This window comes from Chiloscyllium punctatum, chromosome 40 (genome assembly GCF_047496795.1).
Source record: "Chiloscyllium punctatum isolate Juve2018m chromosome 40, sChiPun1.3, whole genome shotgun sequence".
NCBI lineage: Eukaryota > Metazoa > Chordata > Chondrichthyes > Orectolobiformes > Hemiscylliidae > Chiloscyllium > Chiloscyllium punctatum.
Genome location: NC_092778.1, coordinates 16164531 through 16191948, shown reverse-complemented (window position 1 = coordinate 16191948; position 27418 = coordinate 16164531). Strand labels below are relative to the sequence as shown.

The 27418-nt window shown below is 40.5% G+C and overlaps 1 protein-coding gene across 1 annotated transcript in view; it reads right to left on the bottom strand.

Moving 5' to 3' along the window:
* LOC140464383 (uncharacterized) overlaps positions 1–27418 on the bottom strand; it is a 486266-nt gene that overhangs the window by 148303 nt on the left and 310545 nt on the right. The window contains exons 198-229 of the mRNA XM_072559375.1: positions 26824–26976; positions 25737–25936; positions 23844–23932; positions 23266–23399; positions 22687–22811; positions 21581–21758; positions 20701–20913; positions 20141–20311; positions 19817–19954; positions 18702–18751; positions 18037–18157; positions 17375–17460; positions 16666–16795; positions 15342–15532; positions 14836–14926; positions 13533–13650; positions 12786–12964; positions 12073–12219; positions 11533–11660; positions 10845–10978; positions 9712–9806; positions 8753–8912; positions 8355–8374; positions 8054–8075; positions 7934–7961; positions 7590–7671; positions 6924–7091; positions 4154–4365; positions 3476–3570; positions 3180–3307; positions 1533–1685; positions 447–646 (exon numbers count right to left, since the gene is read on the bottom strand). Of these exons, the coding sequence (XP_072415476.1) occupies positions 447–646; positions 1533–1685; positions 3180–3307; positions 3476–3570; positions 4154–4365; positions 6924–7091; positions 7590–7671; positions 7934–7961; positions 8054–8075; positions 8355–8374; positions 8753–8912; positions 9712–9806; positions 10845–10978; positions 11533–11660; positions 12073–12219; positions 12786–12964; positions 13533–13650; positions 14836–14926; positions 15342–15532; positions 16666–16795; positions 17375–17460; positions 18037–18157; positions 18702–18751; positions 19817–19954; positions 20141–20311; positions 20701–20913; positions 21581–21758; positions 22687–22811; positions 23266–23399; positions 23844–23932; positions 25737–25936; positions 26824–26976 (4139 nt within the window). The remainder of the gene's footprint in view (positions 1–446; positions 647–1532; positions 1686–3179; positions 3308–3475; positions 3571–4153; positions 4366–6923; positions 7092–7589; positions 7672–7933; positions 7962–8053; positions 8076–8354; positions 8375–8752; positions 8913–9711; positions 9807–10844; positions 10979–11532; positions 11661–12072; positions 12220–12785; positions 12965–13532; positions 13651–14835; positions 14927–15341; positions 15533–16665; positions 16796–17374; positions 17461–18036; positions 18158–18701; positions 18752–19816; positions 19955–20140; positions 20312–20700; positions 20914–21580; positions 21759–22686; positions 22812–23265; positions 23400–23843; positions 23933–25736; positions 25937–26823; positions 26977–27418) is intronic.

The following is a 27418-nucleotide window of genomic DNA, read 5'->3' as shown; positions in this document are numbered from 1 at the left end:
AGCATCAACGCAAGCTCGAGGAACATATTTTGTCATCGAATTGTGCACATCACAGCATTCTGCACTCAACACCGAGGCTAAAAACTTTACACCATAGTCTTTAGTCCATTTCTGTTTTGTGTCTTTCTTTCTAGTCGCTTGCTAATTTCTCACATTCTTTCTGCACCAATTTTATTCTGAATTATGCTTCAGTTCTGATGAAAGGACACGGAGCTGAAATGTGAACTCAGCATGTTGTGCTTTCATCTCCCATCCCCTTCATGTCCACAATAGCTGCACGGACATTCAATGGTCTTGGTCGTGTCAAGAATTCCATTTCTCAGACTTTCAGCTGCAGCACTCTGCTAACATTATGAGCTCTCTAATCCAGGGGAACAAATGACATGGGGCATGATAAAAATTCCCTGCTCTGAGGATATATTCAGAACAAGTTTGACTGAGCTTACATTTTCCTGTAGGAAAGGCAGCCAACTCTCAGCGTGTTGTTGGAAGACAAAAGCCGGGTGGTGATGAATGGAAGATATGGAGATAGTCTGACATTAAGCCATTCATTCTTCTCTGTGTCATTAAGTACAGGAAGGTTGTTGATGAACTGAGGCCACAGACCCTCTATGATGGCAGCTCGATTAGCAGCTGGCAGATTACCCTGCAAAAGGGAAAAGGAAATAAAACTGAATGCTGCAAACACAAGATGTTGTCAAATATTTCCTCACGGTGATTCTACCATTGGATCCAGTCATGAAGATTAGCTTTCCTGAAGTGAAGATTAAGATTAACACTGCTTACAACCACAATTAGACTTCTGAGGAAAGAAAGGCGTTGCATTCTGATTCTGAAATCAAACAGAAGGTAAATCTAATCACCACACTCTGTGATAGTGGATTCCATAGCATTGGACAAAAGTAATTGTTCTTCATCTCTGCTGAAAGATCACGACGACTTGGGCTCGAACTATGATCTCTCATTTTAAGTTGCTCCACAAGAGGACACATCTTCTTTTAATTCCCTTATACCTCAATTAGATATCCTCTCAGCCTTCTAAACTCAAGAGGGTACAGACAGAAACTGCTCCCTCTTTCTTCAGAAGACATACTCCATATATCTGGAATCGATCTGCTGAACCCACTCTGAACTGCCTCCAATGCAAATACATCCTTCGACAAATAAGGGTGGAAAAATTGCATTCAACACATGAGGTGAGGATTCACTAATGCCTTCTACAGTTGCAGCAACGTTTCTCTATTTTATGCGCTATTTCTTCCACTATGCCTTTCACAATGAATGGAAACATTCTATTTGGCTTCCTTCTCACCCGCTGTAACTCCACACGAGTTTTCTGCAATATGAGGACACCCTCATTCCTCTGCAATGAAGCACTCAGAAGTTAAACAATGAGTTCCATTTCTATTCTTTCCACTAAAATGGTTAACCTCACACTCAACCAAGTTCATTTCTAACTCCCACCTTTTGGCCTATTCACAGAACCTGTCCATATCCACCTGTATATTTCTTATTTCTTTCTTGCAACTTACTCGGGTTTGTCGATTGAATTCATCCACAAAGACAGCCAGGTACTGAATGGGTTGGATACGGAGTAAGAACGCAGTCAGAATATTGTTGTTGTCAATGAAGCCAGGCATACTCAGAACATCAGCCACATCCCTGGGGTCAGTGACATTCAATACCTGAAAAAACAAACACAGTTCATCGTTTCATTCAGAGAACCAGGAGCAGGTTGTGCGCTGCAATCAAATGCACAAATTAAATCAAACTAAGTTTGCAAAACATTAAGGAAAGCAATAATTTGGAAGCTTGTCTCCTAAATGCTCAGACTCTCTCCACCGTTCTCAATAGCACAAGGGAGGATTGTGAAGGAATACTCTTCACTTCCCTGGATGAGTGCAGCTCCAATATGACTCAAGAAACTCAAAACAAAGAGGACAAAGCAACCCACTTGATTGACACGCCATACAGTTGTTCAACAGTTGTTCCCTTCGCAAGGCAGAGTGGCAGCAGTGTGTTCCATCTTTAATATTCACTACAGTAACTCACCCACACCGCTGCACATGAACCTTTCCAACCCACCAGCTACACCACTTCAAAGGACAAGTGCGGCAGTCACATGGGAGGACAACACCTCAGTGCCACATTATTCAATTGAAGCTTATAAGTCGCTTTGTCAGGAATATTGCCCACGTTTTACTTTCACTTCTAAAACACCCATTGTAAAAAATGGAAACCTTACTTTACTTTTCTCAATTTGAAACTTTTCATAAACTGACCTTCGACAGCTTCATATGTCTCTCTACATCTCAAAACAGCAGCAAAAAAATGACAAAAGGCAAGTTAAAGATAGAATCTATCTGACAACTCCTGCCCTAAGCTGTGCTCAGAAATAAATCAGCTTCTGATCATATGGATTGTAAGCTGGAGGTGGACAAGCCAGCAAGGGTTATTCTGTCATTGAGAATAATTGTACTGCATTCCTTCAGCAAAAACAGAAGGCCCATCAGTTACACAATGTTCGCTGACATCAGCAGGGCTGGGCAGATGGTGGCACTGTGTGGGCAGTGGAGCTTGGGCTGATATTGACATTGTGCGTAATGTCCTATGGCCATTGGCGAGAGGGATTCAGAAAAGTCCCTGACACAGATTAAGCTCCAAGGCTGTACAAACAGGCTCCTCCAGCAGGACCTGACAATTGAAAGTGGTTGCCAGACAGTTGTCTTCGCAATTTCAATGAGGTACGACACTCTGTGTATTAAACCATCCATAACTGTCACAGATTGTAGAGCTTTTCTGTTTATTTCATTGATGTACTATATCTAAACCGCTTGCGTTTTCATTAATTAACAAATTATCTTAAACTCCTGAGGAATGATTGACTGCCAAAATACGTAACTAAGGGTCCAAATACAAAAATCGTACACCAATTCCTCTCAGGCTTTAAACAAACCAAAGACACACGCTATGACTCTCCAGGTAAATACTGTAGTTCGGTATTTGTTGGTTTGCATTAACATGGTGGGACGAAGGGCCTGTTTCTATGTTGTCGAACTCTACGACTAAACTTGACAGTCATTGTAGCTGCTACTGTCATGTCAGGTAAATAATATTGACCAGGAAACCCAGAGAGCCATCTACGTCCCACCCCAGAACAGAAATCATTTTGCTTTTACCTCATCAACACGATTGGAAGGAAGCAGAAAAATTGCTTCTGACAGAGTCAGCAACTCGCGAAATCTTTGGAAGTTGACGTCCAAGTACAGAACAAAACTGTTGTTTTCATAACAGCGAAGTTGGAATTCTGGGAGAAAAACAAAACATATTTGCAAATGTAAATGTCAACTTCTCATCACTTCTAACCAGGTGAGACATAATTCCAAATCAGGAGAACACACCTTGAGTTATTTAGCACCAAGTCTCTGGAATCAGAACTTCATTTACTGTTCTGTTGACTCACAACTTGATTTACCTGAAGCGTTGAGGTAACCAAGAATCCAGACTCTCAGCACAGTCGCTCTTGTTCCACGTGGCATATCCCTAAATCCATTGCTCAGGCCTTTGGTGCTGGATGAATAAACATTTACAACGTTAATTCTGAGACATTAAATCTACTGTTGGCTTTAAACTGTCAAGAGAATAATTTCAGAATTCCTCCCGAGCAACAGTCGATGCTCAGCTCTACTGTCAGTCAATCAAAGCTGTTTCCAGTGTCTACATTATAGAAATGAACCTTCCATAATGATCATCACCAAAACAAATTGATAAATGTCACCTCGTTAAATGACTACCTCCTTCTTTAGATGGTCTAATTCCTACTGCAGTGCAGTTCCACCAGTTATTTTCTCATACCTCAGGTGACTGACAAAGCCTTGAGAGTTGCAATATTTCAATGAGTTCCAAGATCTTACTGTATTTTTAATTACAATGATAAAACACATGACTTTCTGCCTCGAAGCATTGACATACTGATAGTCACCATCCCCTGGTCCTGATGTGAGCATGGTTCTTGAGATTCGCCTCCATGTATAGGGATCCTTTAAATCACATGTGCTCCCTTGCCATTTATAGTTAAATAGATTTGCTGTGGGTCATTGTTATAATTAAACACAAGGAAATAAATGATTGTAATAGAGGAGGATACACTCACACAGCTTGGAAACCATCACAGGTTATGTTCGTCATCAGGAGGCGGTTCAGCACTGACTGGGAAATGCCAGCAATGAAAGGCCTGAGTCTCTCTTGGAACCATTTCCTCAGGAAATCTGCATTGGTTAAGTTTTCATTGGTCTTCACAATCTCCCACAGAGCATTCATGAACGTAATCTTTGTCATCAATGGAATCAATGATGTGTTCAGGGTCTGAAACAAGAAATGATATGGGTGTATGTTTAGTGACCAAGAAGATTCATGCCACATTCCAGGAACAGTTTCAAAGCTCAGATGCTACTCAGTAATGCACCAACTCACGGTGTATGGAAGATCAATGCCTCAAACAACTATTATAGTGCTCGGCAGCAGTTAAGAGACCATAGCTGGAGACTAACAAACAGTAACATGGCAAGAGATCCAGGACATTCAGAAGGGAAAAGGGGACATTTCCTTGGGTTCATTCCCCAAGACAGAAATTGACATGTGCAGAAATTAAAGGAGGGAACGTGTTGCTGTGACTGTCATGAGGTCAGCCAGCAGGAAGTCAGAATAGGAGCCACAAGCTAGAGCACGTGCCGAATCTCGGAAGTGGAGCTTTGCGTGGGAGCAGAGCGAGCCCAGGCTGGCGAGGGGCACCAGTCCCGGAGGTGGATTGTGGGCTGGAACCCGGTGTGTGGAAGCAGTGAGGCCTTGTGCTCTGACATCCGGCAGGTATGGACTCAGTGAAAAACAACTCGAAAATGAGCACTTTTAAAGATACACTTTATTATCATTCTAGACTTTTTAAACTCTGTATTCCCATGTTTGTCTGTTTTTTAAATATTTTAATTCTCTAACAACACTTAAACTATCTGAACCGAGGTACCCTGTACCTAAGATGACACCAAGAGACATTACAAAGCTTTCACTGTACTCATTGTCAAAGGCTGTGTCTTTGTAAATAATGGGTGACTGGTGATGGGATGCCAGACTCTAAAGGGTTATTTCACTTGTGGGGCAGTGATATCATTCCTATCTCTGAGACAGGGGGCCTGGGTTCTGTCCCACCTACTCCAGAGCTTTATAACAATAGCTCCGAACACGTTGATCAGAAAATAGGTGGAAATTTTAAAATCTACATCAAAGCTGAAAAGGCCCAGAATCCATGGGGTTTCCCATCATACCGACTGCACTGCGGTAGGAAGTGGGCTGTAGTCCTGTAATCGCAATTTCGATCTTAGGGAGAAAATTAGCAAGCTGGACCTCAACGGCAGTAATTATCCTGGGGCCATGAATAAGCAAATACAGAAACAGGAAAATGAGAATGTTTGGCTGGAAAGATGGTGCAGGAGGAAACGCTTTAGGTTCCTGGGACACTGGGATGAGCTGTGGAAGAGATGGTACCTGTACAAGCCTGACGGGTTGAATCTGACCAGAGCTGGGACTGTGTTCCTTGTGCAGTGTTTTGTTGGTGCTGGGATTTAAACTGACTCAATAGCAGTGAGGCAGTCAGGAGAGAATATTGGCAAGTAACACCAGAGTGCAGGGAACGGAGAGAGGTAGATAGCCCGAAAATAGAGAAGAATAAGTTAACAGGTGGTGTCGGAGAAAACGAGCAGATAAGGAAATCCACAACAGCATCGCTCTGCATGTATGAGAAACAGTGAGTCTATGGTCAATTGGGGAGTTACGGTCACATGGGAACAGGAATACTGCAGCAATAACAGAGAGCTGGCTGGAGAAACAGGAAGTCTGAGTGTGAAAAAAGGAGGTGACAAAGGATTCTGAAAAGATGGGAAAGGAAGAAAGGTAGAGCAATGGGGTTTTTGATGAGGAGAGCATTGCAGCACAGGAGATAGAGGACATTTCAGAATGTTCAAGGACAGAACCGATTTGCCGATGGGAAGTAATGAGAAGGGTGCAATAACAGTTACAGAGAGATGTAAATGCCACCAACACAATTATACTGGGGGCAGGGGGCTTTAAGTCCCTGTGTCTTCTCAGGAATAGTGGCAATTTAAGGAACACAGAAGGCAAGCTGTCCGAGATTGTGTTCATAAAAATTTCCCACATCAGCATATGTCTAATACAAGAAAAAAGGAGGCGGTTTCTCAAGAATGCATTGGATCAAGTAGATTGAGTGACAATGGAGGAACATGTGGGGGACACAGATCGTTATATTTTTACAGTGCTGTAGAGGTCTACTCATTAAGTATATTCAAGATTGTGATAGTCACTGGTTTTGAATCAGTGCAGGAATCAAGGGATTTGGGGATGATGCAGGAAAATGGTGTTGAGAATTATGAAATCATCCATTATTTCATTCAACGGCGAAGCAGACTTGTTTGGCCAAATAGCCGACCCCTGCACCGACACTGTACAGCAGTACGGCCATAGAGGTGCCTGTTTTCAGTGTAAAAGCAAACCTGAAACACAGGCCAGCAAGGAAAACCCAAACTCTTAATGAATCCAATAACACTGCAGGCTGCATGTTACTCAAATCAGGAAGACCTCAAGTTGCAGCTTTGATAGGGTTCAGACAAATAAGAAATACTGTAATGAGTCACATATCAACAAAATATTGAAGATGCTGGAAATCTGGAACAAAAACAGAAAATGCTGATCTGAAACTCAATTCTTTTGAACAAGAGTCATATGGGACTCGAAGCATTAACTTTGTTTCTCTCTCCAAAGATGCTGCCAGATCTGTTCATTTTTCCTTGCATTTTCTGTTTGTGTTTTGATTATTTCCACGTCTTTGTCCTTAATGTTTGCTGGAAACGATTTACCTTGTTGTTGAAGTCGTCCAGTGCCTTATTCAAAGTGGCTCTGTTAAGTTTCTGAACAAACACAGTCAGTGCCATTTCATCTGACCTGTTCAGAGCCTTTGGACCAACAAAGCACTCAAATATACTTGTCAAGGCATCACTACTTAAACCTGAACGCAGCTGATTAGTCTGAAAAGAAACACATTAAAAGTAAAGCTTTTATTCATTGTACTTATGACGTTTTACACATACATATAGATATTAACTCACGGCATGTGAGTGTCGCAGGACTGGCCAGCCTTGTGTTGCTCATCCCTAATTGCTCAGAGTTGACAGTCAACTACTTTACTGTGGGACTGGAGTCACATGTAGTCCAGACCAGATCAGGATGGCACATCTCCGCCCAAAAGCACTGCACTGACCAGATGGGGTTCTAAAGACCAATATATCCCAGTGCAAGGGTCGAGATGTTAAGAGAGAGGTGACAATGTAGAATTGGATGTCATCAGAGGACATGGGTGTAAACAGTGTGCCAATCAACTCATTCAGTTCAACAAGTCATCAATGTCATCATCATATCGACACAATTCAGTCTTTGGTGGGAAAAGTTCTGCAATTCATTCCTGTATTTGAATGTAAACTGCCACAGACATTTCTGTGTAAAATGTGGAACATGACTGAGCTTACCTGAGCACATGCATAGTCTTTAATGTTGAAATTGCACAGTTGGGTCTTGTTAACATTAATCAGGAAATTATTCAAAGCAGAACTGCAGAGAAAGAAATAAACCTTCTCTTAGGAATCAAAATACACTCAGGCACAAACAACAGAACAATTGGATTGTGCACTAAGCAGGACACATTATTTAAAACCAATCAAACTTCTGATTTAAGTTTTCACATCAATGCTAAGACATTGACACTGTGTGCTCTGAGTCGTTGCCCTGAAAACTGAAGGCATTTATCAGCAGGTTGAGCAGATCACTACAACATGGTCTGATTGGAGGAAAGGTCTTCTCCACAAATTCTCACCTGTTCACAGCTCGGCACAGCGCTGTTTCTGTTTGAAAAGTGAAAAAGATATCTTAATATGTAGGATTGATCTCAGCATGAATAACTGACAAAATTAACAAATTTATGAAAGGGACTCACCATTATCTGTGGTATTACCAGGCTAAGGAGAACAAAACATAATTTTAGTTTTGCACAGAACCATCTTAAACTTGTACTATGAATGCAGCATGCAAATAATAGATGTATGTAAATACAATTGTAGGTCATAAAAGCAATTTAAACCATTTCCCATAACCAATAATATATACAAGTTTAAAAACAAGCACTGTGCAATTTAAATCACAGCAATTGAGACAAAATGTTGGCTTTGCAGACACATGGTCCAGACACTGGATTGAAGATTCACCCATTTGAAAACAAATTATTGAGTCAGCCTTACCCTATCAGTCGGTCTCGGTTCTGAAAATGAAAGATGATTCTTGTTAAATGGTGTTACAAGTAAATTTCCATCATTATTAGTCAGATATCATTACATTCAGTTCGGCGATAAATAATTCATCTGGCCTACAGTTGAATTTACAACTGATCCTGGAAAAAATGAAATCTCCGAAACGTTGACTTTGGTCGGCTTCCTTATTTCCAGACTACAACGTACTCATTATTTTACACATGCTTTTACAGAACTGATTGACATAACAGTAAATGCAGGCCCCTTAAACCATGGATCCCACAGTTTAGATAAAAATGTTCTAAACGTATTGTGGAGGCTTTCATGTGCACAGCAAAACGCAACTGGTATTTGTGCAGGGTACCTCCTGACTTCAGTGAGGCCATTACCTGGTGAAATTTCAGGAATTCCGCCTGTCAATCCCAGTCTCCTGACTTCAGACTCAGGGTGTGCGGCCACCCAGACGACCACGACAGTTTCATTCGCGCCACGCCGAAGATCCCCAAGGTTAATTCCAAGCAGGTTAATCAGATCCTGGGAAGTCAGGTTCTGAAACAGAAACAACATATGACATAATGAATCCGCTGGGAGTCATTTACACCCCTGAACCATGGTGACTCACAGTAACTACAAATATTAGGTACATATCATACATCCATCTGAGAATATTCTATTTTATAGTTAATAATGCAAGCTGTCCCAGTAAGTAGCTGTTGGTATTCTGCAGAAAGCCTGGTGGAGCAGAACAGAACCAGAGATAATCTTTACATGTATTTTTAACAACAGATGTCCACAGGGATTCATATTCATTGGACTTCAGAAAAATGAGGAGGCATTGCTTGAGGGATATAAACGACTCAAGCACAACGAAAAAAAGTGGATGCTGAACAGATGTTCCCAATTGTAGCACAGTCTCGAACAAGAGAAAGAAGCAGAGTTAGAGGAGCTAGGTTCAAAACCTGGATAGGGAGAAACTACTTCTCTCAAATTGTTGTGAATCTGTGGGACCTCACAGCCCCAGAGTGCATTGGAGGCAGAATCAATCAACAGGTTCAAGAAAGAAATTGATAAATTTTCTATTTTGAACATGCTTGTTAGGATTCAATCACAATTGTATTTGAAGATTGTCGCTGCCAAAGCATATGGTCCTGGGTGACAGCAAGTGCAGCCAGACTGAAAGATCTAACAATGGGATCATCAGCTGGATCACAGCAACAGCACCAATCAGCTGTATCCTTTCTGGCTCAAAGGGACACTGCACAAGAACGAAGATCAGACTTGACGAGACATAAAAATGGAAATGGAATCACTGTTATACTAAAATATTATCAGAACAAGACAATTGTACCCTGACTTCTTCCGGATTCAACCCGATGAAGGTTTCAAAGTCCATGTTGATGCTGTTATTTGCAAGAAACCTCAGATCATCAGCTGTAGCACCACCTGAAGACAAGGAGACAATTTTTAGTTGCCCGGGGCCCAATGGCATGTTACAAAATTGGGAGAAAATTTCGATAGAGAGACAATTGACAAATGAGGAGAAAAGGTAAAAAAACTGAAGAACAGAAGCTGAGACAATTGCTTGGGATCAGGCCCTAACTGATCGTGGATGTGTTTCCGATGGGTGGGTAACTGCTGTCACTCCCCGTGTTCACGTACAAGTGTGGGAGAGATCATGGGATGCTCCAGGAGTGCAGACACAACACTGCATCCATCCTGCTCACTCATTCCACACTTGATGGGTGCTGCTTTGGTTTCTGCACTCGGCTTACAACAGTCTACAAAGACTTGGTAAAGTGATGGATTTGCTGCAACAGTGCATCCGGTTCCCTCCTGAAACAGCAGAGATGATTCCAGGCATCCAGAAGGTCATAAGAAATAGGAGCAGGAAGACCCCATTCAGAACTCTCAGCCCACTCCATTATTTACACAGATCATTCCTGATTTCCTGATCTAACACTATTTCCCTGCACTGGCTGCACATCTATTCACATTATTTCTGCTGATTTCATTCAATGTAAGAGCACTGTAACTAACTGATTCAAGATATAAGCAACCCATCACAAACGTGTCAATTGAATGTTTAACCATCTCGGAAAGTTAAATTACAGTCTGACTACAGTGAGAATGACGCAACATTCAAATAAAGTTCCTGCTGTTTTTGTTCCAATGAGACAAGATTTTCACCAATACATTTTGGTTTATCCAATAAATTATTTTCCTCAAATCTCAGTTACAACATTTGACAATTCCCAGTAATTAAAGACTGCAATCAATTTGGAGGAAATTATTCAATCTTATCTGCTCAGACAGAAACTGTGTAAACATGGGTCCTGAAGTTCTGCCAATCTGAGCTCCTGAATTTCAGTGTGTTCCTGTGGTGCCAACAGTGAGTGAGAGTGAACTCCAGATCAGACCAGCAGAAACTCCACCCGTCAAAAGTCAGTGCTGATGAGGTTCCTTCTGAATCATTTTACTCACCAATATAGGCCTTTATCAGCTGGAAGTAGGCAATTGGATTATCTCGCTGAGACCTCAATGCTGCGAATGCTGATTGATAAAGCAAGTCTTTCTTAGACTGGGCGCACAGAGAAAGATCCAGAAATCCTGCATCCCTGTGGGAGGAAGGTTCCAATGTTAGTTTTCCTTCATGCTTCTGCATCGCCACCTGACAGTTCATTCCCAGCCCAAAGATTTACTCAGTCATTTATTGTGGTACAGTGAGGTGGGCCAATTTGGAAATCACATCTTCTGACATGACTCAAGGGGTCCTTGTGGCACTGTGGAAGTGTCCCTGCCTCTGAGCCAGTAGGCGTGACTTCAATTCCCGCCTACTCCAGGGATGTGTAATAACATCTATGAATTGGATGATTAGAAAATATCTCCAAAATAATTCACACTTTTATTACAATATTAATTCAGCAAATCATGTTAGAATGGGCTGATGAAATAATCTAGTGACTTGAGGGAAGAGCTGCTGTTGTGAGGCTTTTCAATTGTTTAATAGCCTGTTGATTGGATTGTGCACAAAAGCAATGTCTGCCAGGAAAGGCCAATGACTTCACAACTACATTGCACAAGAGTTGGTTGATTCAGCAATTTTGATCCTGTTCGAATTGATCACATTGTACTTGACAGGAAACCAGCAATGAAAAGGTACAACACTCACGTCAAGTTTGAAATTGCTGAGAGCTGCTGTTCATCCAAAGTACACAAGTTAGCTCCACCAATAGCTTTCACAGCAACGGCATTCAGTTCACCTCCCAACTGGAGATATCTCGTAACAATGGATATGATCTATTGGAAGATATATCCATAATGCATAGTTACAAAGTAGAACCTACAAACTTAAGGTGCTTGCTTTTCTTTGCTCATTTATTCATATTTAGAACAATGCAATATTCAAATCAAGTTCCTGCAGTTTTTGTTCCATTTAGACAAGATTTTCATCAATAAATTTTGGTTTATACGATGAATTATTTTCCTCAAATCTCAGTTACAACAGTTTGTAATTACCAGTAATTAAAGACTGCAATCAATTTGGAGGAAATTACTCAATCTTTTCTGCTTGGACAGAGGGGTCTTGCTTCAAGAAAGACTGCTATCTTAGACATTTGTGACAGTAACTTTCAGCTATCTTTCACAAGCTCGTTATCATATCTCTGCAGATAACAATAATTTAATGGGGATATTCTCCTCCTTTCAGTACCGTTGTGTTTTCCAGCTGTTGCTTCATTAATGCAGAAAGTGTCCCAACTCGAGTGATATTCCAGCTGCTGACTTCTGTCTCATTAAACGCAGTCGATATGTTCCCTAAAAGTTGAATCTGCTTTTCGGGTAGTCCGCTGGGATAAATCTGTGTCAAGCAACCAAAAATAATCAGATGTAGACAGTGTTTGAGAAGTTATTTGTAATCTTCAAATCCAGACTCAGATTGCATTTCAGGTCAGAAACCTTTAGCAATGGATTGATTTGGGTTAATCTCACAAAACCTTGACAATGATGTTGCTGAGTGGCAGTGCAGTGCATTTGGGACGAATGGTCTTGTCCTGCTCCTATTTTCTAAGTTTCCAGTGTTTCCACAGTTCAGGTTAAAAATAGGTTGAGACCTAATAATGACTCATTATTCCCTTTCCCTGTTCAAACCACACTACAGAGACAAAGCTAATGCAAACATTTTTACAATACCATTTGAAGAACTGTTCTCCAGCCACATGCAGTTCATGCCAACACACTTTCTCCATTTGTGACACAAACTAAAATATGTGGCCACCTTTCTCTGTACTGTCGATGGTAGTGGTCAAGTTCTTCAACTTTATCACATCACAACTGTTCAAAATGTTTGCACTTGCAGTTACACAAAGCACGCGACATATTAAGCAAAAGGGTTATTTTGTCAATGTTTACATCATGGTCACATACCTTTAAGAGTCTCTTTTTCAGAACCTCCAGCTGAGTTGGATCAAAGGCAAGAGCTCCCAGTTGGAGCACATTGTCTTTCAGTACACGGTCACCCAAACAGAGGTCTAACTGGGATGGGGCATAGATTGCAGGGGTCAGGTCATTAATGTCTTCTGCTGTGATTAAGCCCTCGGTGCAGTCTGGAGACACAAACCTCTATTAGATCAATATGTTTCTGTTTGCTGGAAATTTTTGCTCTCAAAACATCAAATACAAATCAGCAGTTTTCTATGGCAAGTCCCAGACTACAGAAATGCTTTCAGAAAGACATAACAAGCATTACTGACCTGCAGTTGACAAAGAACATTTAAGTATCTCTTGCTAATATGTACAGTGAATGGAAACTACCTTGCTACCTGCAAAGTGATCACTCAACTCATAGTCACATGGACGCACTCTCTAAACATTCAGCAGATACCCAACTATAGAACACTGCTTGCAGCGCACAAATTGCTGCTCCACCTTATGTTTTTCTCCATGAGTTTGGCTCTGCAAAGTTATATTCCAATCTAACACTTCAATGATATTATATCTCACAGACCACAGCATACTGAGCTATCAGACAGAATGAAAGGCTTTTGAAAACCTCCCTCTCTATTTCATGCTCATGAACCTAAGCTGTAACACATTGTTAAAGACCAGACTTGTCCACTTCCTGCTGATTTACAAGTACATTTTATTTACACAGACAGTATTTTATCAACATACTTGCTGTATTGTTAGATCTTCGCAGATTGAGCTGTTTAATAAAGATCAGGATCTCATATGGAGGTCTCGAACGTTTTGCTTTCTTTAGAAATCTTGGAAGAGCTTCAAGAAGGACAACCTGCAATGGACAAAATGGAAACACTGTAGGATTTCTCCAGAAAACTCTCATATCACAGTTCATACTTCTCCAGCATGAACGTTATCAAGAATATATTCTTCAGTGATGAAAACACTTGACAGAACACATCAGTGTTTCACTGAGGGAATGATGGCTACAGGGTGAGGGGAAGTTCTCACCTCATGAACAAATCAGTCTCTCTAATATCCCAAATTAAATTGAATATTCTCTTGCTAACTTCAGCAAAAAAAATTTGCAGTGGTAAAAGCAGCTCCACTCTGTTCTGAATGAGCTTCTACAACTTTCACAGATACAATGATTACAAATCCATAATGGTTTCAACTCAAATTATAAATCTCCAAATACAGACCTGAAGAAAAGGATGAAGATCATTGTACAGGGTGTTCTGGAGTACTGCGTCCAGTTCTGGTCACTCAGTTATAGGAAGGGTATTATTAAGTTGGATACGGCTCAGGAGAGATTCCCAGGAATACACTGGGAATGGAAGGTTTGAGTCATAGGGAGAGGCTGGATTGGTTGGGACTTTCTTCACTGGAGCACAGGAAGTTGAGAGGGGACCTGATACAGGTTTATGAAATCATGAGGGGTAGTTATAAGATGAACAATAGGTGTTTTTGCCCTTCAATGGGGGATTTCAAGACAAGGTGAGAGGAGAAAGATTCAAAAGTGAAATGAGAGCAATCTTTTCACACAGAGAGTGGTTCATGTGTGGAATGAGGAAATGATGGATATGGGTACAGTTTCAATATTTCTAAGACATTTGGATAAGTGTATGAATCAGAACTATTTGGACAGATATGGGCAGGTGGGTCGGGTTTTGTTTGCAATTATGGTCAGCATGGACGGGTTGGACCAAAGAGTCTGTTTCCGTGGTATATGACTCCATGACTCAATCCCATGGTAAGACAGTGACAAACAGTCAGTATCTTCATTCAAATTAATAGAGGTAGCATGCACATCATAGTGGATTAAAACAGTTTTTATCGATCTACAGGTCCAATGTTTGAGTGGTAAAAAGTGATTATGTGACTAAGTACAATCATTTTGCTTCTCAAGAAAATTCTTGAATGGTAGAGTCTTTTATGCTGCAACTAAATAATTCTGCTTGGCTACTGTCTCACAAATTGAAGTATCTGCATCAACTTTCAACCATATCAACCATACCCTGTTTACGAGAGTCCATGTGACGGGAGTCAATGTCAAAGGAAGGTTTCCGAGATCTTGGATTGTCGATGAAGACCATGATGAAGGAACACTACAGACAAAGAAAAACTGAGTTAAGGAACATGTCACTGAGAGTGCAGAGAGAAATAGGAAGTTCTCAAACAAAAGATGGCCTTCTACCATCCTGACCATCTCGAGACAAATCCAAAATGAAAGTGTTGGCGAAATACAGACCTAGATTAGAGATAATCACACAGTCACTGAGCAAATCACTTGGCACTATCAGTAACAGTCACCTTATTTTCCAAATTGTGCATGTTTGTCTGATATTAGAAGGTAATGGTCTGTTATTAATACATTCCATCTGCTTTCACTCACGTGCGCATGGGGTTTGTTGCAAAGTCAGTATCTACATTCCCCTTACAAATTCACAGCATTACAAGTGGCAAGAGATGGAGTAACCTGGGTGTAGTCTGTATGGAATTAGGTGAACACTTCACACTCACCCGTATCTGCTAACTCCTCTCTTTAGGAGACCTTCAATGGCTTTCTTCTGATCGTCTGTATAGGAGCGACATGTTTTCAATGGGTCCAAGATGGAAATATCAGATTCTGCGATGACGGATCCCTTGAGGTCACACACCAATTTACCCAGGATTGTCACACTCTCCTCTGTCAGATTCCTGCCAGAAATTCCCTGAATGTTTGGAAACATGAGCAATTTCAGGACAGCAGCAGCATCACAAATAAATAACATACAGTTCACCTTGAAGACTACAGAAGCTGCAGAAAGTAGCATGATGGTAATTTTCTTCACTTTGCCAGAGAGAGATTTTCCTTTGACTCTGGGGTTCTCTATTTGCAGTCACTGTAACCTCAGCAGAATGAACACACACTATACTGATACTGATGAACAGTGGAGTGTTCATTCATGTCCATAACTCAGACTGGATAACTTAGATATAAAACTCACTGGGAAATTCAAGATTATTAGAAACTGATTGAAGATCAGCTGCTCTTTTATTGCAAAATGTCTTTGGCTCTGTCACTGACGTGGCCTTATTGGCAAACATGGGAGCAAATGTACACACGGCCCAGTCGCTCAGAGAGGTGGACAGGGCATCAGGTCGTTGCAGATAAATAACTAATTCCCAAAGTGCAGCACCAAGCGTCAGAATGGAATATGTCTTCATTCCCAGAATCCTTAGTCTCTCAGCTTCCCAGTACATGGGCTACTGCTCACAAACTACAAGAGATCTTCAGGAGCTTATCAGTTCATTGAAAATTTGATATGTGTTGTCTGTCATGATGGCGTTGTTCACATCCACATCCAGCCAACTGTTTCTACGGCTGCTTAAGTAAGTCTTATTGTTGTCAGCTTCCCTTAACTCTATTGAAGCTACAGATATAGTGAAAATGTCATGTGTACAGATATGTTGAAGGTGCATGTACAATCATGTCAGCTGCGCCTCAGTTATACTTGGTGACAGTATTTCACCAACGTAATGACAAAACGCCCTGAATGGTTTGTCCCACACTCGAACCAATGCACTGACGCAGAAAACTCAATGTGAAGACAGACCGGTTTGCAAGGATTTAGCATTAGTAAATAAAGGGAAGAATGTTCGACCAACCAGCAGAGCTAGTAAAGAGAACTATGTTATCAGTGATTTAATGTAACTATCATTTCGCCTTTAGTTTTATTGAAGAGTTAGCTCTCAAATGGCGTGAGGCACCAATGGTCAGGTATTGCACTTGAAATCACATGGTTACAAGGTACAACTGGCTTCTCTTAGCACTTTGTACGACATATCAGCATGTCATCCTTACCAAACAGGTCCTGGCATCATATAATAGATTCCGTCTTCTGCTTGATTCTTTTCTCAAGATGTCAATGTTTGATTTCCCAACTAATTTGAAGAATGTTTTGCAGTTGGGTGAATTCCTGAACTGGACAGAGCTACAAAAGTAAACAGAATTTTATTCAGGTTACAGTGAGGAGAATGAACTGCATAATCAACAACAACTCCTGTGCTAATTCTCCCAGCTTCAGTCTATTTACAAGTGACAGCACAGACGCAAATGCAGATTCTGCCAAATGATCATGCATACACTTCCTGCGCCGAGATTAATAGGGAAAGATCTCATTCTGAGATGTTCATTGATGGGAAAATATTAAATAAAGTCATAAAATATTTCCATTGAAACGTTGCTGGCTCAATCAGTCTTGGACATCATGTCTTGTTCTGTGTTCTTGTCTTGTTTCATTAAAACAGTTCATTCTCAGACAAATTCATCAAGGATATGCCTAAAATTACAAAAGCCATATCGAAACAATTGTTGAAAAAGACACCCATACAGGTCACCTCCGCCTGGACGGCTGAGACTTAGCAGAATTCAATGTCAATGCTGAGTGTTCTCTCATTTGCTGCCACTTTCCAGCTCCTTCTGGAACAATTCTGCCTGAACACATGATAATATTACTTCATCTTTCTCCTCAAAAACCAATCGTGGAACATTGCAATGGAATAGAACATACTTGAAGAATAGAAGAACATCCAAAGGGAGGCTCTCTATGGCTGGTGTGGTTCCATTAGATGTTAGTCTTGCAGACATGCAGCTCAGCTGAAAAGAGAAACCAGCAAAACATACTGAGAACAGAAACACAACAAATTGATGAAATTTCTCTCTCCTTACAATTTTGGCTCGATGTTGGCTAAATAGGGGAATTCGCTTTGGCTATGTTATCAGAACAGAAATCAGTTTATTTGCAACATCCAGTATTGTACCGCCACACAGACCAAACTTTGAACTCAAATCAGCTACTCACAGATTTTGGTCATTGAATATTTGGCTTAATTTCCATTTGAAAGTCCAGTCAGAACTTTTGTTAATGTAAGTTAGTCTGACATTAGACAGATGAATGGGGAACTCTCATTGATAGCAGCTTATCACACGCAGAAATCACAATTAGTTATTTGGTTAAAATTGATCATGCCTGCTTGTCATACATTTCCTTCATCCCTTCATGGTTACATTTCTGATCTAAGTGCTGATCTTTCGGGCAGGATTTTCCAATCAGAGTTAATTAGCTCAACATGGTCATTTATTTGAGATCAAAAAAATCCATCTGTAACAATAGCCACTGTATGGTCATACACTCAAACTCGTCTCCAATGTGATTGCTGTGGAACATCTCACCTGACTTTCATCAAACCTGGCCCCTTTCCCCTTCATTGCTTGAACAAGCTGAAGAAATGTTGTAAAATTCAGGTCCTTGACTGCACCACAACTGAAGCCTTGAAGGACTGAAGGTGAGAATCTGAAATAGATCATGGAATCATTCATTAATTTCTAAACACTTCACTTCCTTCAAACTAAGGTACTGAGACAATATGAACAGTCAAAACAGACATGGATGGGGAATAAAGACATTCAAATTGGCATGATTATCTTACTTGTAGATTAGATTACATTACAGTGTGGAAACAGGCCCTTCGGCCCAACACATCCACACCGACCCGCCGAAGCGCAACCCACCCATACCCCTACATTTACCCCTTACCTAACACTACGGGCAATTTTAGCATGGCCAATTCACCTGACCTGCACATCGTTTGACTGTGGGAGGAAACCGGAGCACCCAGAGGAAACCCACGCAGACACGGGGAGAACGTGCAAACTCCACACAGTCAGTCGCCTGAGGCAGGAATTGAACCCAGGTCTCTTGTGCTGTGAAGCAGAGACTTGTAGGAACATTTCTATGAGATACATGTTCACATATGGATAACACATCCTACAAATCATGTTGGAGACAGAAAACTTATCAAGGAAACAGATATATATTGGTCAAGTTAATAGCTTACTCTTTAAAATTGTTGTTGTTTTTGACCACATTTTCAAAGAACACTGCAGCCTGTGGGAGAAAAGTATTGAGATCATTAATACACACAACCAAGTCTAAATAATCAACTGAACATTTGCTGGGTTAGCCAAAATGAAGTTAGATGAAAATGGAAGGTGAATGAAATGAGAAGGAGAAATCATTGAAACCTGATGACCAAGTAATGATTTTAAAAATGCTTGTGTTAAGTTGGAGAAATGTATGTTTAGACTGAAGCATTGTAACTCAGCAGTAATGGACTGATCTGCTCCAGTAATTCTGGTAAAGCTGATGTTTTGTTTAAACACACACAGTGAATCAGATGTGACAATGTGAGTATTTAACAGCTGCATTTGTGTTTGTCATGCTGTGTAAATGCCATACTGATAACGCGATACATACAAGTGATGAACACTGAGGACAACAGCAAGTTTTACATCAAAAATCATAAAAGGCAAGAGATAGGTGTCTTTGCAAGGAGACATGAGCATGTCCTCATGAGTTGATTGATCAAACCCGTTGTGTGGAAAACATGACAAACTGTGATGTTGATTGTTGTCAAACTGACCATTTGCTGGAGCCTGGTTAGCATCGAGTGTGCAAATGCAGAGATTCTTTGTGAATACAAACAGCTTGACTCACAGTAAAACTTCAACTAGCTTGGAGAGGGGCACTGATCAGTATGTCAAAGTTCAGACAGAACAGGCTGATCACATATTCTGCTCTAATCTTTGAACAAGTCCATGTGAAAGGGTAAACTTGTGATTGTAAGCATTGTATGGGCAAGATGTTTACAGTATTGGTTGCTGCATGTTTTGCTTTAATGAAGGACATTGGATATATTCCATTGTTAGAATTTTTGGGGTTATTGAGATCCAGACCAAACCAAATGGACCAGGCAAAATGGAAATATAATTCGACAGGACTTAAAGGTTTTTGTTAACATTCACACAATCTGACCGAGGAAACGTGCTGTGGAGCAGATCAATCTGATCTGATGTCTATATTAGTCTTTAAATTAATATACATTTTTGAATTGCACCATATCTCTAACTCCCTCAGCATCATTACTGAGTGTCACTGAGTCAAAATGATTACCTGACTGGGAGCCCACTGTTTGTTATTGACATCACCGAGGCCTAAGTTTGAGTTTAACAGCACAGGTGGGACCTCTTTGGCTAGAACAGATGGAATGGTCTTCACCGTTTGGACAGGGTCTTCTACGTTCCGCAACACCTGAGTTACAATGAAACAGAACAGGTCTTCAGCCCAGATATACAAAACCCTGTCAGCAATATTGGGAGGTGCAAGCAATCTTTACAGAAGAGAATTAAATTTTAAATAAGTGGATATGGCAGTCAAAAAGAATCTGGGTTTTGGACCAATATTGCTTCAACTGTCTGTATAATCCATATCACTCACCTGCAGAACACATATGGTTTGTATTGGCTGTGGTGCTGTTCCAATATTCTCAACAAATGTTGGATTTGAGATTATGTTGATGAACACCCGAGGATTGATGTCTTGGAACTCATCACTTGGAATGCCGGACACCAAGCTTCCTAGCCCCAGCAGGTTCTCGGGGTTATTAACCTAGTTAGGAAGCAGCAATAAATCAAAAACTGTCAATACACAGTCACAGGGTCAAGTCTGTTTGTTTGATACATTATATCTTAAATATTTGTGGATTGTGGGAGAATATTAAACTGGTGCTACTTCTATACCACAACTTCAAAAGGATTTTACAGGAAATTTCCATCCACGCAAGTTTGTTTCACAAAGGCAACATACTTTAGTTGCCTCTCAAGCATTTCAAAAGTCTGACAGCAGAACTGAACCCAAAACAAGGGGAAAAAAATTACCTCTAGTCACCAACCAAAAAACTAATCACCTCTCAAATGTCACAATGATCTGTTTCTCGACATTGATATTCAGCCATTTATGAATATAATGCATTCATTTCAGATTTATCAAGCTCTTACCTGGAGGCCATTTCTGAGTAACCTGATGACAATCGCATTGGCCTGGCCCACATTCCAGCCTCTGACTTTACTCAGGCTTGGCAGCGCATTCTGCAGAGTCTCCGCACCAATATTTCCGACCTGTGACACTGACAATCCAACAGCTGTTTGTCCCAGAGTATTCAAAGTGCTCACTGTGAAGTTGTCGATTTTGCTCACGATAGCTATTGAGGCCTGGATGAAAGAAATTGAATGCGGAACATTAATACACTGTGTTCATCCTACTGAGGCTGGAATAGTGCACCATCACTCAGGTCTCAATACTCAGTGCATTACTACATCAAAATACTGACAATACATTAAACTCCAACTATAAATTCTGCTTCCAACCCACACAAGCTGCCAGACCTACTGAGTTTCATCAACAAGTTCAGTTTTTGGCTCAGTTCTCCAGCAACTGCAGTTTTTTGTTTTATTTTACATAAAAATACTTCTTCCATTTTCCACAATGACCAATTAAATACCAAATTTGAATTAGATTTCTAAAAAATATATATTTCAACCAGGTTTTTTCATAAACAGAATTAGTGTGTTATCAAAACAAAACGTACTGGGTAAAGATGCAATCATTAGTTTACATACACAGTCAGGAATATAGAAGCATAAATGCTTTTCTCCATAAATATTCATGAACACACACAAAAAGACACTCTTCAAGCAGAGAAAACGTTCTCTCTGCACAGGCTGGCTTCAATAAAAAATATTGAAGGCAACAGTATAAAGCACAGAGTCTCTCAATGCCCAACTTCTCCAAAACAAGATTTAACATGAAGCATCTTTGTAACAATGTTCTTAAGAGCATGCAGTTCAATGTTCTGCAGTCGATTATTTTCCCACATACCCTGAGTTGTTCATCTGTTGGATCTACAACTGGTGCTGTTTCATTGGATGTGGTGTTTGGCTGTACGTTGAGTCCACAGACTTGGTTTATTATTGCTACTACAGACAAGACTTGCTGTGTGTCCAATGACTGAAGCAGATCAGTATCAGTAATGAAGCAAACCAGGGAGTTTGGCAGCCTGTAAAAGAGCATCAGTCACAAAGTTTATCAGCACCTTTCACTTCAGCTCACACTTCATCGATACATTAAGGTTTGCTCCAAGTGAAATTGTCATAGCATTTCACACTTTTGGGAATATCATCATCTATTCCATCAACAAAGTTTCTACAATGTTCCTCAACCTATTTCTACAGAAAATTAATTCCTTTTATTTCCAAGTTGAAAGAACTTGTTTCCACACAGAGATGAGGAACTCTTTGGTGAGAAAATGCTGGAAAATCTCAGCAGGTCTGGCACCATTTGTAAGGAAAGAAAAGAGCTGACGTTTCGAATCTAACTGACCCTTTCTCAAAGCTTTGACAAAGGGTCAAACTCGAAATGTCAGCTCTTTTCCCTCCTTACAGATGCTGCCACACCTGCTGAGATTTTGCAGCATTTTCTCTTTTGGTTTCAGATTCCAGCATCCACAGTAATTTGCTTTTATGAGGAACTCTCCTTCTCTCCAGCCCTATTTCACTCATTGCTATCAGTAATTTGAATATTTACTATTTGAATATCACCAGCACAAGCAGCCTCAGGTCCCAACATCTGCCAGGATTCACTGCTCGCTAACTGGGAGAGTTGGTTTTAACCCTTAAATTATTAAGTTCTAAACTGCCTTCTTTTTAAACAAAGTTCAAACGACTAAGAACTTTATCCAAATCTGGCTGACCATTTCACAGAACTGACAGGTCTTCAGGCTTTATCTCCCCCATATCAAACCCAACTTCACCTTTCGGCCTCTGACAGACTTGTTCCAAATTGCCAATGCCGCTCCTTCTCCACATGCCTGCTCAAATATCTGACTGTACACATTCTCTGCACTTGATTCAGTTCCAGAAGGATTATGTCCTCAACCTTCCCATTCAAAATCAATGTTGGGAAAATAAGCATCATCTAAGATATACCTTGAAACGTTGACATTCGGGTTGTTGGCAAGCAGCAATTGGAGGTAGAACTTTGAAACTTCAGTGGATAGAGTCAGATTGTCCAGAAGCGCCAGGTTTTCAGAATCTACCACAAATTCTTGAAGCTGTGCAAAGATTAGAAGGTATTTAACTGTTAGCCCCAATGATTCAGTGTTCTTTCACATTTTAAATAATGAAATGTTCTGGCTTGTGTTGCTGCAAGCCACAATCACTGCGAACACACTCGGCACCAAATGCACACAGTGTCATCACTGGCAAATTCTCAGTGTAAAAGCCAGTAGGAATCAAAATTCACTTTTAGATGAATCGGAAGTTGACAATTCATCTTTCAATTTGCACGACTTCCTCAGCCACGATCTCAAATAGGCTGATTCATTATCAGTGTGATACTAGATTTAAACTTGGGATTACATCTGTTGGAAGCAAACTCCTATATTACCAAACATATTGGAATGTATTGGTCAAGCAATTGGATGTTAGCCTAACTGGATCTTTGAGTAAAGGTCTGTTTCCCAGAGAACACAATCATTCATATAAGATAAGAAGGGTAATACACACCTGTGTTTCATTATCAAAGAAAGATTGAAGATCACTCAGTGAAATTTGATTCATATATAATCCCAGATATTGAGCAAACCAGGCAGTGGAGTTCAGGACTGGATCATTCACATCATAGCATTTGGGTTTGGGACCTGTTATGCAAAACAAAAACTCCACATCAACTCTGAGTAAAACGGAGAGCTATACTTTTGAAAACATGTTACAAACTCTTCACCGGTACTGCTGACAATAGAGAATCTCAGCTTTCTCCTCCAGGATCAATGTAAAGTTTATAACAATCTTTCTTTCTTCCTCATTTTAATGACTCTCAGTAGGGTATAGATCCATAGCTGTCTGCAGCCTCACACCATTCTGTTGTTTATCACGTATGAACCCAAACAGGGTGCACTGGTGGCATCCTGGCTGCTCCTGTAATTCTCTACTCACCATCCATCACCTCAGGTGTAGGCCTCAGTAAAGGTCTCTGGATATTAATAGGCTGCAACAACCCTGGCTGAGTTTTCAATTCCCTTGAATCAGACAAATAATAATCTGCTTATTTCAAAGACATTGAACCAAAAGTATGTTAATGTCACCTTGTTGCAGATAAGCTTTGATGCCATTGTAGATTTCCTTCTGCTTGTTTGAGGTAAAATCCCTGTAACGAGCACTCAGAGTTCGCACACTAAGGATGAAATACAACAACATTTTAGAATCTCATCTTCAGATAGACTTCAATTCCACAGAGTAACGTTAAAACAATGTATTGGAAATGGAAGGTCTCATAACTGTACAACAAAAAGCAAGCAGCAACCGACAAGCTTTGTGAATTAAATAAAAAGGAAAGCAAACTTTGTTTAACCCAGGATCTTATGAACCAGCACTCGAGAGAAACCAGCAAAAATTAGATACTTGAAACACCAGACCTTTAGTGTGTTATTGCAATTTCACAATATCTGGGCAGTCATTTCAGGGTGGGAGTGAAAATGATCAGGCCGATAGGTTTAATTTGAGGCAAAGTTGCATTACTATTTGAGTGATTTATGCTGCAAATAAAGTATAACAGAGAGGTGCAAAACTCCTGCATTACATTTCTACTACTTAGTGTGTCGCTATACATTGATTCTGTAGCTCTCTTTATCAACCAGAGTATGTGGTCAACTGGGAGAAAGTGAGGACTGCAGATGCTGGAGAGCAGAGTTCAAAGTGTGGTGCTGGAAAAGCACAGCAGGTCAGACAGCATCCATGGAGCAGGAGAATTGATGTTTCAGGCATAAGCCCTTCTTCAGCACATATGTGATCAACTGACACACTTCTGGTCCCACAGGTGCCTGTTAATAAAAGGTTTGCTGTATGTCTAATATTATTCTTTGTCCACTTTTATCTACTATGCCATGATCTGCATGAAATATAGAGATTAAAAGGAGATTTAGTTCAAGGCTTTTGCATTTTGTCCTGCTAGGATTATGAAGAGTGATATAAATCAGTTCTGAATTTAGGAATGGATTTCGTTCCCTAATGGTAACTATCCAGAAATCATGCAGTATCATTTACCAGAGTATTTGTTTTCACTTCTACAACATGAGCTCCCTAACGACTGATTTTTGAAGTGTTAAAGCTGATGTCTTAGATGCTAGTGCTTATGCGAACAAAACAAAGAAAAAAAAGAAATCTAACATGTTTTTGGAGCTGTGCAAGACCACACATGTGTCTGTGTGTGTGTCTGTGTGTCTTCATTCATTTCATAAAGAACAAAAATATTGCAGACTTTGGAAATATGAAACAAAAACAGAAAATGGTGGAAAAGTCAGAAGGTCTGGCAGTATCATTGCAAAGAGAAAGATAGTTAATGTTTCAGTTCAATGAAGTCATCTGTGATATTTTGCTGGACAAGGTGCTGAGGAGGGAAAATTACATGGGAATATGTTTCAGGGAACAGTGCCTTAGCGAGATTGCGAACCCATCTGAATCATCTCGCCTTTTTTAAACTATCCCCGTTGCCCTCACTCCTTACTGAATGTGGTCAACTGCACTGGACAAATGAGCATCAAAGCAAGCTCGAAGAACGTGTTTTGTCATCCAATTGTGCACATCACAGCATTCTGCACTCAACACCGAGGCTAAAAACCTTACACCATCGTCTTTAGTCCATTTCTGTTTTGTGTCTTTCTTTCTAGTCGCTTGCTAATTTCTCACATTCTTTCTGCACCAATTTTATTCTGAATTATGCTTCAGTTCTGATGAAAGGACACGGTGTTGAAATGTGAACTCAGCATGTTGTGCTTTCAACTCCCATCCCCTTCATGTCCACAATAGCTGCACGGACATTCAATGGTCTTGGTCGTGTCAAGAATTCCATTTCTCAGACTTTCAGCTGCAGCACTCTGCTGACATTATGAGCTCTCTAATCCAGGGGAACAAATGACATTGGGCATGATAAAAATTCCCTGCTCTGAGGATATATTCAGAACAAGTTTGACTGAGCTTACATTTTCCTGTAGGAAAGGCAGCCAACTCTCAGCGTGTTGTTGGAAGACAAAAGCCGGGTGGTGATGAATGGAAGATATGGAGATAGTCTGACATTAAGCCATTCATTCTTCTCTGTGTCATTAAGTACAGGAAGGTTGTTGATGAACTGAGGCCACAGACCCTCTATGATGGCAGCTCGATTAGCAGCTGGCAGATTACCCTGCAAAAGGGAAAAGGAAATAAAACTGAATGCTGCAAACACAAGATGTTGTCAAATATTTCCTCACGGTGATTCTACCATTGGATCCAGTCATGAAGATTAGCTTTCCTGAAGTGAAGATTAAGATTGAACACTGCTTACAACCACAATTAGACTTCTGAGGAAAGAAAGGCGTTGCATTCTGATTCTGAAATCAAACAGAAGGTAAATCTAATCACCACACTCTGTGATAGTGGATTCCATAGCATTGGACAAAAGTAATTGTTCTTCATCTCTGCTGAAAGATCATGACTTCTTGGGCTCAAACTATGATCTCTCATTTTAAGTTGCTCCACAAGAGGACACATCTTCTTTTCATTCCCTTATACCTCAATTCGATATCCTCTCAGCCTTCTAAACTCAAGAGGGTACAGACAGAAACTGCTCCCTCTTTCTTCAGAAGACATACTCCATATATCTGGAATCAATCTGCTGAACCCACTCTGAACTGCCTCCAATGCAAATACATCCCTCGACAAATAAGGGTGGAAAAATTGCATTCAACACATGAGGTGAGGATTCACTAATGCCTTCTACAGTTGCAGCAACGTTTCTCTATTTTATGCGCTATTTCTTCCACTATTCCTTTCACAATGAATGCAAACATTCTATTTGGCTTCCTTCTCACCTGCTGTAACTCCACACGGGTTTTCTACAATATGAGGACACCTTGATTCCTATGCAATGAAGCACTCAGAAGTTAAACAATGAGTTCCATTTCTATTCTTTCCACTAAAATGGTTAACCTCACACTCAACCAAGTTCATTTCTAACTCCCACCTTTTGGCCTATTCACAGAACCTGTCCATATCCACCTGTATATTTCTTATTTCTTTCTTGCAACTTACTCGGGTTTGTCGATTGAATTCATCCACAAAGACAGCCAGGTACTGAATGGGTTGGATACGGAGTAAGAACGCAGTCAGAATATTGTTGTTGTCAATGAAGCCAGGCATACTCAGAACATCAGCCACATCCCTGGGGTCAGTGACATTCAATACCTGAAAAAACACAGTTCATCGTTTCATTCAGATAACCAGGAGCAGGTTGTGCGCTGCAATCAAATGCACAAATTAAATCAAACTAAGTTTGCAAAACATTATGGAAAGCCAATAATTTGGAAGCTTGTCTCCTAAATGCTCAGACTCTCTCCACCGTTCTCAATAGCACAAGTGAGGATTGTGAAGGAATACTCTTCACTTCCCTGGATGAGTGCAGCTCCAATATGACTCAAGAAACTCAAAACAAAGAGGACAAAGCAACCCACTTGATTGACACGCCATACAGTTGTTCAACAGTTGTTCCCTTCGCACGGCAGAGTGGCAGCAGTGTGTTCCATCTTCAATATTCACTACAGTAACTCACCCACACTGCTGCGCATAAACCTTTCCAACCCACCAGCTACATCACTTCAAAGGACAAGTGCGGCAGTCACATGGGAGG